Here is a 17,129-nt window from a genome sequence, read left to right on the forward strand (position 1 = left end):
TATATGATGAATATTATACTTTGACTTTACTTATGATTCTAACCAAGAATGTCCAGTTAAATATTGTTGCGTATAACATGAGGCATATAAAAATGCATGAAGTAATCAAAATGGGATTCATTAACTTGTGTGATCAAGAAAGTATCTCAACTAGTCTTGATTTAATTAACTTGAGTGAAATAAAAGTTTATAATTGTTCTAAAGCTTATTTGTGAGTTAATATCAAGGATAAGACTTAACATGGTTGAACAATATTGAGTAGACACTAAATCATACTTAATGTTCAAACCAAGATACTTAGTGATGAAATGATATTTAATTATAAATTAAAATCATTCGTGGATAGGTTGTCAAGCTATATTGGCTTTTCTTTAGCAATTGGGGATAATGGCAATGAAGCTAGCACTATCATGATCTACAAACATAAGATTGGCTAATTAGAGAATTAGTAATGAAGTCAAAAATTTTGTTGCATCCATAGCTGAATACTAAGGCTCACAATGCTTTTGTTTATTACCAACATGCTAAAAAACCTAATGAGTTACATATAATAGGACAATTGTAAAAGATTAAAATTGTGAAAAATTAAGTTGGACTTCATTTGCTTTTGGTATGATCAAAAGATAGAGAAAATAAAACAAAAGAGACAAACTTTCCTTTTTAATACTATTTGGTCAAGCATGGGATATTTATGAAAATATACATGTCTTGCATTAAACCAAATATCCCTTTATAAAATGAACATTAAGCCTCCACCTTTTTTATAAGATACAAGGCATATTAGGTTCAAAATAAGCTAAGAGCAACTTTAAACAAAAACTTGAGAGAAAAATAAAAGGCTTTGGAAGCACTCACTAGCTAGATTGTGATGTGTGTTCTTCGCTACATAGAAAAGGTTCTTTCACAATAGTTCATGTGGATTACCTACATACTTGGTTAGCTTTTAGGCTTGAGAAACTATTTGGAACCATATCGAACAAAAAGAATTTCGGCACACAGGGTATATACTATAGCCAAAACCCATATAGTTTATATATATATATTATGTTTGTATGATCTTGTTGGTTAATCTTAACTTTATAAAATTAAAAATTTTTAAAATTCCACTACTTTAACTCTATATATTGATACTTAATTCCCTTTAGTTACATGAGAAAGGAAGAGAAAGTCAATCATCTTGATTTATATTTAGACTATGTAAACAAGTGATTGATGGAAATTAGAGAAAACGAAATTACCATTTATAAACCCTATGGAAACTTTGTAAAGAAATGAAATAAATTGAACTTTCAATGACAAGATATGAAAACAGAAGCATGAATAACAAAGTCAAATAATGTAATGGTATGAAACAACCAAAGTGTAATTGAATTGATCATGAAAACATACTAAGCTTTACTTAACTAAAATTACTAAATGATATTAATTTTAAATGCGTCTTTTCTATTTAAATTAAAATTAAAAAAAATTATTGATGATATTTTATAAATTATTTTTAATATTTTTAAAATAAAATTTATTAAAGGTATTTTAATTAAACACTTTTAACAATTTTTTAATCTATTTATAAAAAATCTAATAATAAAAAAATCATTTAAATTAAAATTTATAAAAAAAAAGTTACTAAATGTATTTTAATCAATTATTTTTAATATTTTTGGAATTAAAAATTTTTAAAAATTTTTAATTTTTAAATAATTTAATTTCACATAAAATTTACTTTTAATTTTAAATAAAATTTACTTTTAATTTTAATTGATTTAAATTAAACTTAAATAAATTAATAAAAGTTATAATTTAAGATTAAATTTATTAATTTAAAAATTCATATTAAGTCAATTACTATAAGTACTTTTGGAGTTTACATGTCAAGATAGATGATATAGATCAAAATGAAGAGGGAGACAAAACTTGTTGACTACTTCATTCCAAATAGAAGGCTCAAACAAATGTGCCCAGGGTCCTACAGAACACAAACTGTGACCAAATTACACTGGAAAATACAAAATGACATAAACCGCATTTGTGTACCTCTGATCAACAGCTATTATGTTTTGCCTAGGCACCAGCTGCTTTTCTCCTGACCCTATTCACATATACACCGTCTGTTCATAGATGATTTAATAGTATTTACAACTGAAAAATGCTGCCTACTCATGAATATCTAAAAATATTTGGGATCAAACGAGTTTTATTCATGGCAGGGCGGCTTTTTACCAAATAAATAACCAATTCTGAATCCCTTCCTTACTCATCATAAGCACCATCTACTCTAAAACTGCCACTTTGCTGTCCGTGGAAGTTTCCTGCACCACGCCTTGAGTGACTCTCACCCCTCTCACTGAACCTTGCACCGGTACCATGAGAACCATCTTTTGGTCCTTCGAGATTATTTGCTCTATTATTTTGGGGTCCAACTGGATGGTACTCATAATGTGAATTCTGCCTCTGCCTTTGACGGTTTGCAGGTGGGTTGTGCTGCTTAATTTCTTGACCAGATGAGCTCCAATCACCACGAAATTCATGCCCTCTGCCAAATCGGTTATTTTGGTTTCCATTTTTATGAAACCCTGCCATTGAGCACTGTTCATTTCTAGTATCCACATGCGATGGAGGATCTTCGACCGGAAGACCAGGACCTTGGTTTGGGTAGTGTGGGCATCCTTTAAGTGAAGCTACCTTCCTTTCCCTCTTGGAGTCATGATACCCAACATTATGTGTTTCTTCAACGCTTCTTTTATCAGAGATATATTGATCTTTAAGACGTTGAGTCATACTTTCACTGGTTTCTCTTTCTCGTTGAGAGGGATGTGACACCCTAAACTGAGTAGAATTTTTTTTGTTTGTCCTACCAATTTCAGCCGCAACATTTTGATCACTATCAGGCCTGCTTCCTCTTTGATGGATGGCTGAAGATTTGGGTTGCCAATGAGATGTTGTTCGATCCCCAGCACCATGATTTTCTTCTGAAGCAGCAGGTGAATCAGACTGAACCATCTCAGTGACCGAAGATTTTGGGTCAAGTTTATCAGCTTCACCGATATTAATTTTCTTGGGATCAAAATCATAATTGTTTCTCCCACTTTTGTGTCCCTTGAATGCATGCCACTTTCCTCTGCCTGTCATTCCATGATCTCTTATAACAGGAACTACTGGTGGTACAACAGAATCAGGATTTTCCGGAATGTTCGAACCATCAGAAGTGTTCCATTCATCATACTTGGGCCGCTCTTTCACTAGGTTCAAATCAGGCTTCTGCTGTTGGTTCTGCTCTGCTGATTTCTGAGCATTTTTATTTGGGTTGGAATAATGTCCATCTTGATAGCCTTGCAAAGTTGCTTCAGCTGAGGTCCATTGGTGCCAAGATTGATGTCCTCTTCCCTGCCTACTCTGCCTACCATCATTCCTCGACTCTGTAGTGTTTCCTACCTTCCCCATGGCTGTGCCCGCAGGTTGAGAACATTCAACTCCATGAGACCCAGAATCTGCTCTTCCCATTATCTCATCTGCTACAGTCTGATTGTCTGAAGGAGCTACTGGTTGTTGACTAATTACTTGCTGAGCCATTTCTTTTGCAACAGGCTTTGGGATGTACCTCTCCATCTCTGCCCTCTTGTTTCTTGTATTATACTGCACTTGAGCATCATCCTTTGCCTGTGGAGCAACAGCCTCAACTATGGACTTATGGCTGGCCTCCTCAGTAACCTCAGATTTGTTATGTGACTGAACAGGTGCCCAGATGACAGCATCACCACCATGGATTGCAGATCTATGAACTTGTGGATTTCGTGGCATCCTTAGAGAATGCTGAAATTTCTGGTTATTCGCTCGGCTGTAGGCTTCTTCATTAGGAAAAGCTGATTCCTGCTCTGAAGACCGATTTCCATCCTTTGAACCAGTCAGAGACTGAAATGAGCTAGGATCCAGCTCAGATTCAGATGACTTTGGCTTCAAACCCTCAACAGAAGAACTAGTAAGATTTGCTTCTTTTGAAATCCCAGATGGTAAAGGAGGCATATATGATGCCTTCTCCACTTTGTGCTTGTTCTTGCCACTCCTGTTATTTTTCCTTTTCTGTTGCATTAAGGGCTCATTCACAACATTTTGTGTAGAAATAGACTCAGAGATTGAGGCAATCTCATTTATAACAGCCTCAGCAGATGGAGCCACATCAACTGCTAAATCAGTATGAATATTTGGCAATTCAGTTGTACTTGCAGAAATATACTTCTCACTGGAACTCTTATCCAATGAGTTATAATCCTTTTTTTTATAGCCTACATGCTTCTGCTTTGAAGTGCTACCATCGCTAACCTGTGGGTGATTATGGAGAGCAGCATCAGCATTATTAACTCTCTGTTCCAAGGGCAAAAAATGGTTATGTGTATCTGCAGTTGCCTTATGGACATTCTTTATTGACACCAAAGGTTGTTGAATGGACAAAAGAGTGGGATTTTCAAGTTCCCCAGTGGTGCTTTGTAGAGCACCTGCAACTACAGTGGGGCTAGAAATCAAGCTTGTTACTTCAGATCTGATAGAGATGATAGTTTCTCCTGCGAGAGTTTGGGATTCTTCTTTATTATGGACAGCACTATCTGGAACAGATTCCAACTTCTGAGTTAAACCTTCAGCTGCTTGTGTACGTCTGTTCAACACTTCCAATTTAGCATTAGCCTTAGCCTTCTGGTCTCTAGCCCACTCTTCCTCCTCTTTTTGTCGTTGTTTGACACGCTGCTTTGCAAGTTCCCTCATCATGGCATGCTGAAGAAACAAATACATTGTACATCAAATTTCAGGTCTACAAATCAACCAGGCATATAATATAAAGAAAATTACCTGTGATTGACTATCACTTGGATCAAGTACATGTGGCATGGACTCTCCCTCATCTCTTGCTTGGAGATATGATCCAGACTTCTCTGAAGCCTCTAAAGACGTATAGTTTTCCACATTTGCATCAGAAGGATTTTCAGAATGTGTGTTGGATTTTATGTTTGACAAATCTGTAAATGGAGGTTTCTTGTGCCATCCATCAACATCTTGAGACTTGAATCTTCCCCTGCCTCGACGATCAGTTCTACCATCCATACTATAGGTAGATCTGTAAATCTGTGAGTAAGTATCTTCAATTCCATAGAAACAACAGACAAATTATCAAAAAAAAAATAAAAAGAAAAAAGCAGCACGAAAAGAGCAACCTGTCTATGCCTGCTCCAGCAACAGCTGGCAAATCAAGGCTCTTAACTCCGGCAGAAACACCTAATTCCTTAGAGGTAGGTCCAGTCATTCCAGAAACAGATGCTACATCAGGAAATACAGCACAAGAACCAGTTGCACCTTCATTTGCAAAATTCTTAGCCTTGGAACTAACTACTTGTGATTTATGTTTCTGCTCCTCCCTACTGCAAACAGATATGGACTCGCATCGTCCATCAGAGGCCCGAGCCTTTGCATTTAAACCCTCTATTTTCTGAATTAGACTGGAATCTTTTGCAGCAGCAGGCACTTCTGGATGATCCATTTTCATCACTGCAATTTTACCATATGCCTTGGCATTTTCCACACCTTCAGATGACTTCACTTTGCCCAAGATAGAATCCCCTCCATGGTAGTCAATAATCTGAGTGGAAGCTTCTTCAACAACTGTCCTTAAGACTTCTTCCTCCTTTCTCTGATCCGCTTTCCAGTCATTTTCCCATGACGATGTTCTCTTTTTATCACTCTTTTCTACAGTGGCTGTTGGATTCTCCTCTGACCTGTGCTCTTCATCTTTTCCTTCCCCACCATCATGCTGGTTCAGAAGAACCATGTACAGTCCTCGTGTATCATGAGGATAGCCAGATTCCAAATGCTCTGCAGCAAATGCTTTTCCCAGAGGATTGCCATGGGAACCACCAGGATCTGGAACATTTTGACCTGGATACCGGTTGTGAGCTGAAGCGCCACTTGGCATTCCCATAAATGGTATATCTCGTTCATTTGAATTACAATAGCCCATGGGAGGACCATAGTAGCCCTCATAGGCCACCCGAATAGGACCAGGGTAAAAAGCAGGCCTAATTGGCATACCTGGGTGGATAAAAGCATCAGGCATAGGGCCTCGGTACATATCTCCAGTTTTTTGATGAGGTCCCCTTGGTCCCACTCCTGGAGGAGGAACTGGCTGTGGATTAGCAAGAACACTACCTGGAATCTGAGGTTGATAGTAAGGAAATGGTTCCAAAGGAAAGCCCCCAGGAGCAACAGGTGGCCCATATGGAAGACCTGTTGGAGGTCCTCTATACCAAACACCACCTGGATGATTGTTTACTGGTGGGCCATGCCAAGAATCATAATGCTGTAGGGGAATGCCAGTATTAGGGTATGGATGGTGTCCTTGGGGATCTGCATGCCACTTCTCCAAGCTTGGGCGGACACCATCTTCACTGTATGGAGGATTATCTCTTCTCCAAGAATTTGCATTTCCACTCTTTAGATTTGCATTTACAGAAATGTCAACTGAAAAAAGAAAAGCATGCATAAACATTCTAATCATATCAGAATGCCAATATCCAATATAACAAAAGTTGATGCCAAACCAAAATGATAGGAAAAGGAAATTGCACACAAACCAACAATAGAAGTCCCAGTCCTCTCCTTCATTGGTGCTACTCCAGAGGATGAGCAGGGACGACCTTGAGAACCAAGTTCTGCAATCAAAAGTTAATCAAGTTGTAAAGGAACTGATTAGAATAGCCCACTCAAGACATAAACCCATTAATTATCCTATCTTTACTAAACCAGAGTGGAAAATATATCTAACAGCAACTAATATCACTAGCAGCCTGGAGAGGGGGCATCAAATGCCAATCCAAGAAACTCCCCCAATAACCACTATAACAACCACCTCAATACACATTCCTAATACTTTGTTAGATCCAATATGAGATACAACCAGTTTCATAATAAAAAGATGTCATCAGAAAATCAAGCTTTCAATATAGAACTTCATGCCATACAAGTGATTAAGCTACAAACATTTAAACCTACAAGTTCAAAACCAGAGTCGAAAATATATCTAACAGCAACTAATATCACTAGCAGCCTGGAGAGGGGGCATCAAATGCCAATCCAAGAAACTCCCCCAATAACCACTATAACAACCACCTCAATACACATTCCTAATACTTTGTTAGATCCAATACGAGATACAACCAGTTTCATAATAAAAAGATGTCATCAGAAAATCAAGCTTTCAATATAGAACTTCATGCCATACAAGTGATTAAGCTACAAACATTTAAACCTACAAGTTCAAAATTTGACGCAGCAAGTTTTCTCATGGAGAAAAAGTTCAATTGAGAACTCAACAAAAAAAAAATATATATATATATATAACAACCACTCACGTACCATTTTGAGAGAGGACCAAACTTTAAACCACAAGGATAAATTTACAATTAGGAAATAACTAACAAAATAAAAAATAAAAAATAAAACATGAAACCTTGCAACTCAGAGTTCTTTCCAGAGGTATCTTTTTCAGACCCAAGAGTAGGAAAATCTCCAGAAGTGAGAGAAAACCCATCATCCTTGGAAGAAGGCATTCCCTGCAATGTACAATGGTAACTGCCATATTTAGATATAACAGAGCAAACTGCAAGAGAAAAAAAGAAAAGACTTCATAGAAGGGAAACTTGGCAGTGCTAGGACTGGATATGTGAAATATTTAAAAAGGTTTAAGTTAGCCAAAACCCTAAAATATTAAAACATCTTACCATTTGCCCATCTCAACCCTACTTAACTCATAAAACACATTTAAACCAATGCTACACACCATGTGGCAAGCACCTCTAGGTATAGCATAATGATAAAAGCAATGTTTTATCAAGCTGTATAAACCATAATCCAATAACAAATAATTAGAAAGGAACCTAGAGCCTATCATTGCAAACATAATAATTACAATATGCTTGAAAATATGAACTGAAGCAAATACTTAATAGCAATAAGTATATATTTTCCATACAAGGAACTTTAGTTAATATCAGTTTTGAACATTGAACTCATTAACTACATGACCATACCAACTTTTCTGTCATCCTAGCTGCACTCCATGCCCCTGAATTTTCAGGCACAGCTTCAGCAAACCGGGATAACAGAGAGCTACCAGGTCTAGTTTCCGCACTGTGAGGATGCAAAGATGCAAGTGATGTCTGATTTGAAGCCAATGCCCCAGAAGCTGATGATGGACTAGAATTTGAACCCCAGGCGTTAGAAGGTTCATGCGCTTTGTCACTACCTGCGGTTGAAGGTCGTGTGCCACTTCCACCAGATGAAGGGCGGGCACAGAGATGACTAGGTGAACTGCTACAGCCATCAGTATTTGGAGACAATGTTGAGGAGCCCCATGCATTTGATGAAGAAGATGATTTACTGCCCCAACTAAGGGTTCCCCTATAGATACAGAACAATCCAAGCTACCGATAAGCATTTCTGCCATCTAAACAAAGATATTCCAAATACTTCATAGAAACCACAATAGGGGAAGAAGATAAAAACAAGATATTTAGATATGGTACAACTCACTTGGGAACAATTTCCACATTAGGATCCAGGCCATGATTTTCTAACCTTGAAACAACAGAGAGAAAAAAAAAGAGTTTAAAGAGAAGAATCCAAGGAGATCGAATTATTTGACCTTGAGAAAAGGAGAGAAAGAACATGTGTAATGGAAAAAAGTACCTTTGACTGGGTAAGTTTATAGGTTTTGGAACAGCAACTTTTCCCAAAACAGTCATGCCACTTCGTCTTGCAGAGGCCCATCTGCAGAAAAGTTAGCATCTTTAAATAAAAAGCAATTCAGATTGCAATACATAATCTCAGAACCATTCATTAGTGTGAACTATACTGAAGCAGGGAATGAATAAACTGCATGGTAACAAAGGTTACTAATACCAACAAATAAGGTGTACGCCTTTCTTTAGGAAAAGGGAGGGCAGCCAATATAATTCACTTAAAACTACAAAAAAAGGAGGATATCTTCACGTCAGAATTATGTGATCATTCTAAGAATCATTTCTAGAAAAAAAAAAACAAAGACTGTCATCCAACCTCATGTGAAAGCATTAATTATTAAAACAAACCCTCTCAAAACTTTTCTCCTCTAACTTATATTTTGCAATTTAAAGCACTGAAAGATAAAAGATAAGCACAAAGATGGAGGAAAATTTAAGATAGCATTCTAATAAAGGAACAATAATCATAATGCTTTCCTCGGGCCTTTCCTTGGTTCAACACAGCTTAAGATCACTCAAATAGACTCCAAACAATTAGATTAAAAACACTTTTAATCAGCTAGACCAAGATTCTTTCCTAGTCTGCGCATGAAGCAAAGCCAAGGTAACAAATTTGCTTTATTTTTTGAGCAGACTCTATCAATATACCAACACCCTGATGCCAAATATGAGAGTACACATGGTCAAGATTAAAAAGGAAGCACCAAAGCCAATCACACAAGTATCAAGGCCAAGTACACTGATTTCTAAAGACAAAATACCTTCGTTCTCCAGATAGCATACTTGATGTCATGATTCAGATTTTGCTGCAAAGTCATTCAAACAGATTGAACAAAACCTGATAAGGAAGAACAGGTAAATTCCACCAGTTGGACACTTTGTAATCAGTTAAAACAAATTTCAAAGGAAAACAATATAACTTTGTAAACAAGCAGAACAAGCTATGTAGAATATGCAACAATTACATAATATTTGTATGCACATCTCCATTGTCCAACATACATATGCATTACATTGTTTATTACATGTTTGTCTGTGTTTGTTAATCTAGGGAACTAAAATATTTGCACCATGCAGAAAGTCAGCACCAATCCCTGGAAATCCAGTTCTTTATAGGTGAAGATCCCACAGAGCACTCATACATGAACTGATGGCACGTAGAAAACAGATTAATCAATACTTAATGAGGTAACTGAAACATGGATGGTCAGAAAAGATATGAAACAAAGAACTGTAGGTAGGTAAAGACATTTAACATTTTGTTTGACCAACCAAAAAAAAAAAGAACAGCAGCAATAACCTAAATATGTCATATTGGGATATGTTTGTGACAGTATGTAAAAGTTTTTCACACTAGCTAGTTAACAGTAAAGATAACAAAATAAATTAAGAAGCAAATAAGTTATTTGCAAAGCTTTTGAATCAATTAAAACACAAATACTTAGATCTATCTCATGAAATTTTGCTTCATAACCTTTTAGAAAATAGACCACTACCTCTTTCTTGAATTGAAAGCTCATGTATAGCTTGACACAAAGACGAGAAAAAAGTTTTGACTTCCATTTTTTTTTATAATTAAAATTTAAATTATCATATAAAATTAGAGTTTAAAAGCTTTAATATGTAGAAGTTTAAAATATCATAAATAAGAACTTTGGGTGTCTAAAGAAAAACTTAAAAAAGAGAAAAAAAAAAGAGGGAAAAACATAGTTTTGGAATATCACAATCATGGAGGAAACAATAAACCGAATAAAACAAATAGATTAGCATATAACTCCAGCTTCACTTATCTTTCTAGCCTTCACAATTATCCATACCAATAACCATATTTTACAAAGGAATGCTAGTACCCAAGCTGGATCTCATTCATCTCCTTGCGCGCCACTAAATGCTAGTAAAGGTAATTTTATCACTTATCTCTAATTCTTAATCTTATCACTTATCTCTAATTCTTCACTCAGTACTACCAGAAAATTGACATAAGTAGGAAACTATGAAGCACGGACATGAAGACAATAGGTGTATGACATGACACAAACATGGTAACATGACAATTTGCAAAAACAGAGGACACAGGTATGATAGGACATGACAATAAAAAAAAATTTTATATATTTTTTTATGTAAGAAATTCAATGTAAATATAAATATAAATATTTTTATTAACATATAATCAAATTTTTCACAAAATTTTAAATCTAAAACTATCATAATTATAATTATATAAAAATTCTTTTTTATGATTTTTTTAAAAGTTGTTAATGTCATCCTATGTTATTTTAATGATTTTTATTTTTTATATAAAAATCTTTTTCTTTTAAATTTTTTTATAAGAAATTAAAATAATTTTTATCTACCTATAAGTATAAAAGAACTTTGTTTTTAATTTTATTTATAACAATTAACAGATGAATTTAGCCCAAATCTACTGTAGCCCACAGCAAGCCCAACATCCATTTTCCCATCAAAAAACCCACAAACCCCCATCCAATTCTCAATCCAAGTTTCACCTCCACGGTCGTCCTCTATATGAACCATATCAAACCAAAAAAAAAAAAAAAATGCCTCCTTTTCCAAGCCCAACCCTCTTTATATAATTTTGATTCCCAAATTAAAATTGAAAAAGAAAAATTTTGACTTCTCTGTTAGATCTCCCATATCTCTTCCCTTTATCTATCAAATACAATGCAACAACAAGCAGCAAGAGACATAGCTCCACCGTCGTCCATGTCAGTCATTCAGTCTCAAACCCAACAGTACCAGCAACAACACAGTCACAGCCACGAACAATGATGTTTCAACAACAACAAAAACAGCAGCAGGCAGGTCAGCCAAGTTAATTCTCATCCATCAACACAAAACAACAGAATATTTCTTTATTTTTCCTTAGCCATGTTCCTCCCATGGACCATATCGAGACCATGTCCAATTTGGATTTTTTTCTTTTTTGCCATGTTTGACCATTCCTGTACATATTTTGCCATGTCGTTGATGTGTCCATGTCGGATACCGGTATGACACCGATACACAGAGGGTTCTGCTGTGTCATTGCTTCATAGGTAGGACATGTATTTCAGACTTCTGATATGCTAACTTCTAGAACCTATACGCCAACTTTCTAAATCCTTTATGTAGGAATGAATAAAAAATTACCAATTAAGTTACAAGCTCTGCTGGCAGCACTAGTACTCCTCACAAGAAACCAAATTAACAAACTTATCAAACAGCTTCTCAGAAATGTAAAGGTTTAGGGCCAAGCAAACACCTCAGACCTCAAGATCAAAGGTCATAACATTAAACTTCAATCTTGGCCTCTTAGAACTGCCAGCAAAAATGTTATGTATAAAAAGTCCATCCAAATAATCTTCAATGGGCATTTCCAACATTTTAACTCAGCATGTGAACTAAAATATTCTCAGTGAAACCACTGAAGCAAATAATCTTTCACCCATCCAATACTGAAGAATAAACCGTTGTTTTTGCTTCTATCTTTGTGTAAACTCTCTTCTCCGATGGTACACTCAAAAGAAACCGAAAATCCAACAAACCCCCCAAGTTTCAGTTGAGCAAGACAATGCTCTTCCACCAATAAAGGTTTACTTCGTTTTGCTCTTTCCTTCCAATATTGAGTTTTATAGGCAAGGCCAGCAAACAAATACACCACAAAAGAGACTTAAAGTGAACACATGTCCAGTAGCTTCCCATTCTCTTCACTTCTAGAACATAACCGTGTTGTATTACGTCTTACCCTTCTCAACGTTCATAATTCAACCCAGAGCACAGCATTTTGTAAACTTGAAAACCTAGATCTATCAACACTCTACCTATCTCACAAACCCCTTTATTTCCTTTTCTCATCTCCCTATTATCAGAAAAACTTCTTAACGTCATTTTATTATACCCCAAAATTTAAAAATATATATATATATATTAAAAGAACAGGAAAAAAAAAACTCAATGTAATAATAAAAATAAACTGAAAAAAAAAAAAAAAGGCTCCCAGTTATTTTAGTTCCCAGAAGATCAAATCACGACCCAATAAAAATGAACTTATGTCGCACAAATATGAAACATAGTTTTCCCTTATTATTATTGGAACTATTTTCCTTATTAGCCCATGATTGTTTCTCGGGAAACAACAAACTCCAGAGATTATAAACAGTATCTAGAATCTAAAAGGAAAGAAAATACAAAGGAATGACTTGCCTGAGATAAGATGGGATTCTTGGGGTCGTCCCTTCAAGGAAACCCTAGAGAGAGAGAAAAAATCACAAAAAGCGGTGTCCTTAATTTAAAAAAAAAAAAAAGGATGGAGAGAGAAAGAGAAAGTGATCGAAACCTCACAGATTTCGTGAGATCGCGAGAAGGGGAAAAAAAAAAGTGATTGGGAAATAGAAGGAGATCGACGGGGCTGCAAAAGCAACGGATGGGCTTGAAATCAGATGAAAGGAAGAAGGAAAAAAATAAAGGAACTGAAGAAGAAAAAAGTGAGGTTTTTGAAAATAAAAAAAAAAAAAAAAAAGTTCTCGCACGAGTGACTCCTGCTTTTAATATCAAATCAAAATCCCAAGTCTTCCTGGCCTAGTGGTTGAATGGCTGCAAAGAGAGCATACAAAGCTCATGGTTTCCAAGCAAGATTTCTTTTCTGTTCCAATGTGGAATGTTTATCCTATAAAAGTTAGATTTAATGTAATGGAAAAAAAATAAAAAAAAAAGTTGAAATAGAAATTATGAAAAAAAATTTCTCTTCCATTTCTTTTTTCCTTTACGAATCAAGAACACGATTAAAAAATGTAACTATTTGATATATTATTAGTATAAAATTGTAATTTCATAAGTGACATTAAAAAGTGATATATTTTTTTAAAGTATATTTTAAAAAATAAAAAAAATTAGAATGTGTTTTTTTTTTTTTTATTTCGCTTGTATAATTAAGTCATATTTAATTCATTGCATTTTTATTTATCTATTGTTTTTACACTTTATTTTACTTAATTTATATTTTACAATTTAGACCATATCATAAATGTGTTACATGCTTTGTTTGATTTTACTTTTTAGTTAGTTTAATGCAATATTTTTCTTTATTTAATAAGCTAACTTTAGAAGGGTATGAAAAAAATAAATATTTAGCTTAGAAATTTTTTTGCCTAATCTTTATGGAATGATATCTTGATCAAAAAGTTACTATTATTACTTAAACAATTTATGCACTTGTAGATTTGTCTAAACATGATTTAAAGTAAAAATCGATTTGAAATGTAAGCAATGAAAAAAATTACAAATTTTAAGCTAGAACATCAAAACTAAAAATATAGCAAAATCTGGAAACCACATGATTAAGCTATAAATTTAACCTAAATTGTGTAAAATTATATAAACATACACTGAAAATTGAAAGAACATTGAAAGAATTATAAAAGAAATCGATTTAAAGAATAAGACAAAAAGAAAATGCAAAAATGAATAAAAAGAAGTAAAAAAAAACTGAAACTGAGTTTAGCTGGTAACTATCGAGTCAATAGAGAAAAAAAATCTAGAATTTTTTGAAAAAAAAAAAAAAACTTGAACTAAGCTAGTATATCATTCATCAATAAGTTTACTATAAAATTCAAAAAAAAATTGTAGCAAAATTAAAGAAGAACATCTCAACAAATTAGCAAATCAAGATCTATTCAAAATAGAAAAAAATAAAACAATAAATGAACAAATCATCCAAACAGCAATCAAAATCATAAAATAAATTGCAACAAAATGAAAATAAGCAAATGTAGACACCGAATTTTATATGGAACATTTTTAACATGATTGACTTAAGCTCATTTGTAAATAAGGGCTGGAACCATTAATATAGAACCATTACGGAGAACTATTTACAACCGATAAAGAGCCTACAAATTATCCCATTTAGAGACCCAAAGTTAACTTGGGTCAAATTGATCAAACTTGATCAATAAAATTAAAATTAGCTAAACAAAATCAAAATTGTACAAAATTTAGTCAAAATGGATGGAATCTGAATTAATTCTCAAAATTCATAACCTAATTGGAATCAATGTGGTTCAAAAGTTAAAATTAGCGATTTTTAAAGCACTAAAATTTTTATTGCACTTAAAGAATTATAAAAGTACTAAAATACCTTTTAGGGGTATTTTCGTAATTTATCTTTAATGAGCTTGAATTTTTATAAAATTTTTCAGATATTAATTTCATAATATTTCATGATTTTTGATGCATTTGAAATCATAACAATACCCTGAAAAGATAAGAAATTACTAAAATACCCCTTTTTCGAGCTCAAATTTTCATAAAACTTTTTAGATCTTTATTTCATAAATTTTGGTGCATTTGAAATCATAACGGTACTACAGGAGGTATGAAATTACTAAAATACCCCTTAAAGATATTTTGTAATTTGAACTTCCTAATCTTAGATTTTTTTAAAAAAATTTAGATTTTAATTTTATAATATTTCATGATTTTTGGAGTTTTAAAATCTCAAAAATCAGTATAGGAACATTGATTTTTAAGAAAATAGCCTAAATACTAATAATTTTGTACTATAGGTAAAATGGTATTTTCATTTGGTTTAAGAGTTATAAAAATCCAATCATTGTAGTGAATAATGTAGGTTGTTAGATCTCTTATTGGATCTCTTATTGGATCTTAATCCAATGGCTAAAGGTTGCTCCTTGAAAAAAAAATGGGAAGAACTTTAACCATTATATGAGATTTGATTTAATGGCTATAATTCAATCTTAGATAGATTTTTGTCTTCATTTTCTTTAAGAGGGTGAGGTTTTCAACAATTTTGAATAAGGAAGGGTAGCTCATGAAAAGAAGAAAGGAAGAAAAAAATCAAAAAGAAAATAAAAAAAGTTGTGAAAAGCTTGAAGTATGTAGAATTCTTTTTCCTATTTTTTTCTCTTTTTTTTTTTCCATTTCATAACATTCATCACATCCTCCATATCATTTACTTTTTTAATTTTCTGTTTCCTTTTTAAGAAAGTGATAATTTTTCATTGATTTTTTTACTAAGCTTAAATCAACTTACATCCAACTAGTTAATAGTTTGGATTGAAACAAGAAAATCAAGCAACAAAGAATTTTCAATCCACCATTTTGACCTATAGACATTTGGCCAAACAACCTCACCATGGCCAAACCTCTTTTGGTCCTCCATTAATGTTTTTCTAGTTTTTGAAGGTTATTTATGATGATTAAATGATAAGTTTATATGTTGTTTACATAAATTTTAGCTAAAATGTGATATGAGGATATTGTTTGACTTTTAAATGTTGACTCCATGTTTTCTTCTCTTCTTAGTTTGTTATATGTTTGTTGAAAATCCTCATTTATTGTAGATGCTTTCATATGGAAATTGTGATATTTAATGGATATTTGAGTGAAATGAAATGTTGATTGCTTAGGGAAACGCCATAGAGTATCTAACCATGGTAATTTCCTTGCTTGGCCAAAACTTGCTCATCTATTTGTAGCCAAATATTGCTTGATCTTATGTATTTGATTTTTATGTTTGTTATGTTTACTAAATTTTCAATGTGCTGGATTAACTTTTTAATGGAAAAGTGATAGTTGAATAAGTTGTTTGGTTTATTTTTATATTTGTTTGGTTAGATTTTTAAAGAACAAAATGGTGGAATATTCAAACCAATTTCAAAAGTTTGTCATGTTTGATCCATTTTTTTTTCTTGAATTTTCATACGAAACTTGTTTGTAATTTAGTTTTGTAAATGCATAGGCTTGTAATTAATTTGTTTTTTGATCATGCATTCAGTAATGACATCTGTGTAATTTGTTCTTATCATGTGTATAATTTCATAAAATCTCAAACTTGTTTTAAATTTCTCAGAAGTTGCATGAAAACCTTTTATAAAGTAATCTATTCCTGAATGTCACCTAGATGTTATGGTATTTAGGAAATTTTATCTTATTAAGAATTTTTATACATTTTCACAACTCAAAATAAACTCATTTTGTTAAAACCATGATTATAAAAAATATATATAATAAAAATAATATGACGATATTTTAAATATAAAAAATCGCATTCAAACTCTGCCTAGACGTGAGAGAGTCCAAATGATCCTTTTATGTTTAAAAACTCGATTCTTAAATTTGTATTTGATCATTATTGGCATATATTTCCTTTTCAAATTAGTATCCTAATTTATAATGAATATATATATTTTAAAGAGGTTCATAAATTCTTAAAATTTGAACCTAAACCTACCCAAAATCTCAAACTCGTTTTAAATTTTTAAGGAGTTGCATGAAAACCTTTTATAAAGTAATCTACTCATGAATGTTGCCTAGATATTTAAGTATTTA

At 33.2% G+C, this 17,129-nt stretch overlaps 1 protein-coding gene across 17 annotated transcripts; it reads right to left on the minus strand.

Annotated features, from left to right (window-relative positions):
* Nucleotides 1-1,893: 1,893 nt before the first annotated feature.
* On the minus strand, nt 1,894-13,434 carry LOC111311528 (protein MODIFIER OF SNC1 1-like). 17 transcript variants are annotated; one of them, XM_089765874.1, is made up of 12 exons: nt 13,310-13,434; nt 13,122-13,188; nt 12,984-13,027; nt 9,539-9,615; nt 8,725-8,805; nt 8,565-8,608; nt 8,067-8,436; nt 7,487-7,589; nt 6,612-6,689; nt 5,199-6,498; nt 4,837-5,101; nt 1,894-4,761 (listed from the first exon to the last, which is right to left on the minus strand). In XM_089765874.1, the coding sequence occupies exons 4-12, from the start codon at nt 9,593-9,595 to the stop codon at nt 2,248-2,250; spliced, it is 4,812 nt and encodes a 1,603-aa protein (XP_089622000.1). In that variant the 5' UTR covers nt 9,596-9,615; nt 12,984-13,027; nt 13,122-13,188; nt 13,310-13,434; the 3' UTR covers nt 1,894-2,247. The 17 variants fall into 17 exon arrangements, with proteins under 17 accessions (XP_089622000.1, XP_089622002.1, XP_089621999.1 ...); XM_089765876.1 differs by having other exon boundaries at nt 8,569-8,613; XM_089765873.1 differs by having other exon boundaries at nt 13,117-13,188.
* Nucleotides 13,435-17,129: the final 3,695 nt, after the last annotated feature.

The sequence above is a fragment of the Durio zibethinus genome, chromosome 9 (assembly GCF_047325235.1).
Source record: "Durio zibethinus cultivar Kanyao isolate XHJ-2024 chromosome 9, ASM4732523v1, whole genome shotgun sequence".
Taxonomy (NCBI): Eukaryota; Viridiplantae; Streptophyta; class Magnoliopsida; order Malvales; family Malvaceae; genus Durio; species Durio zibethinus.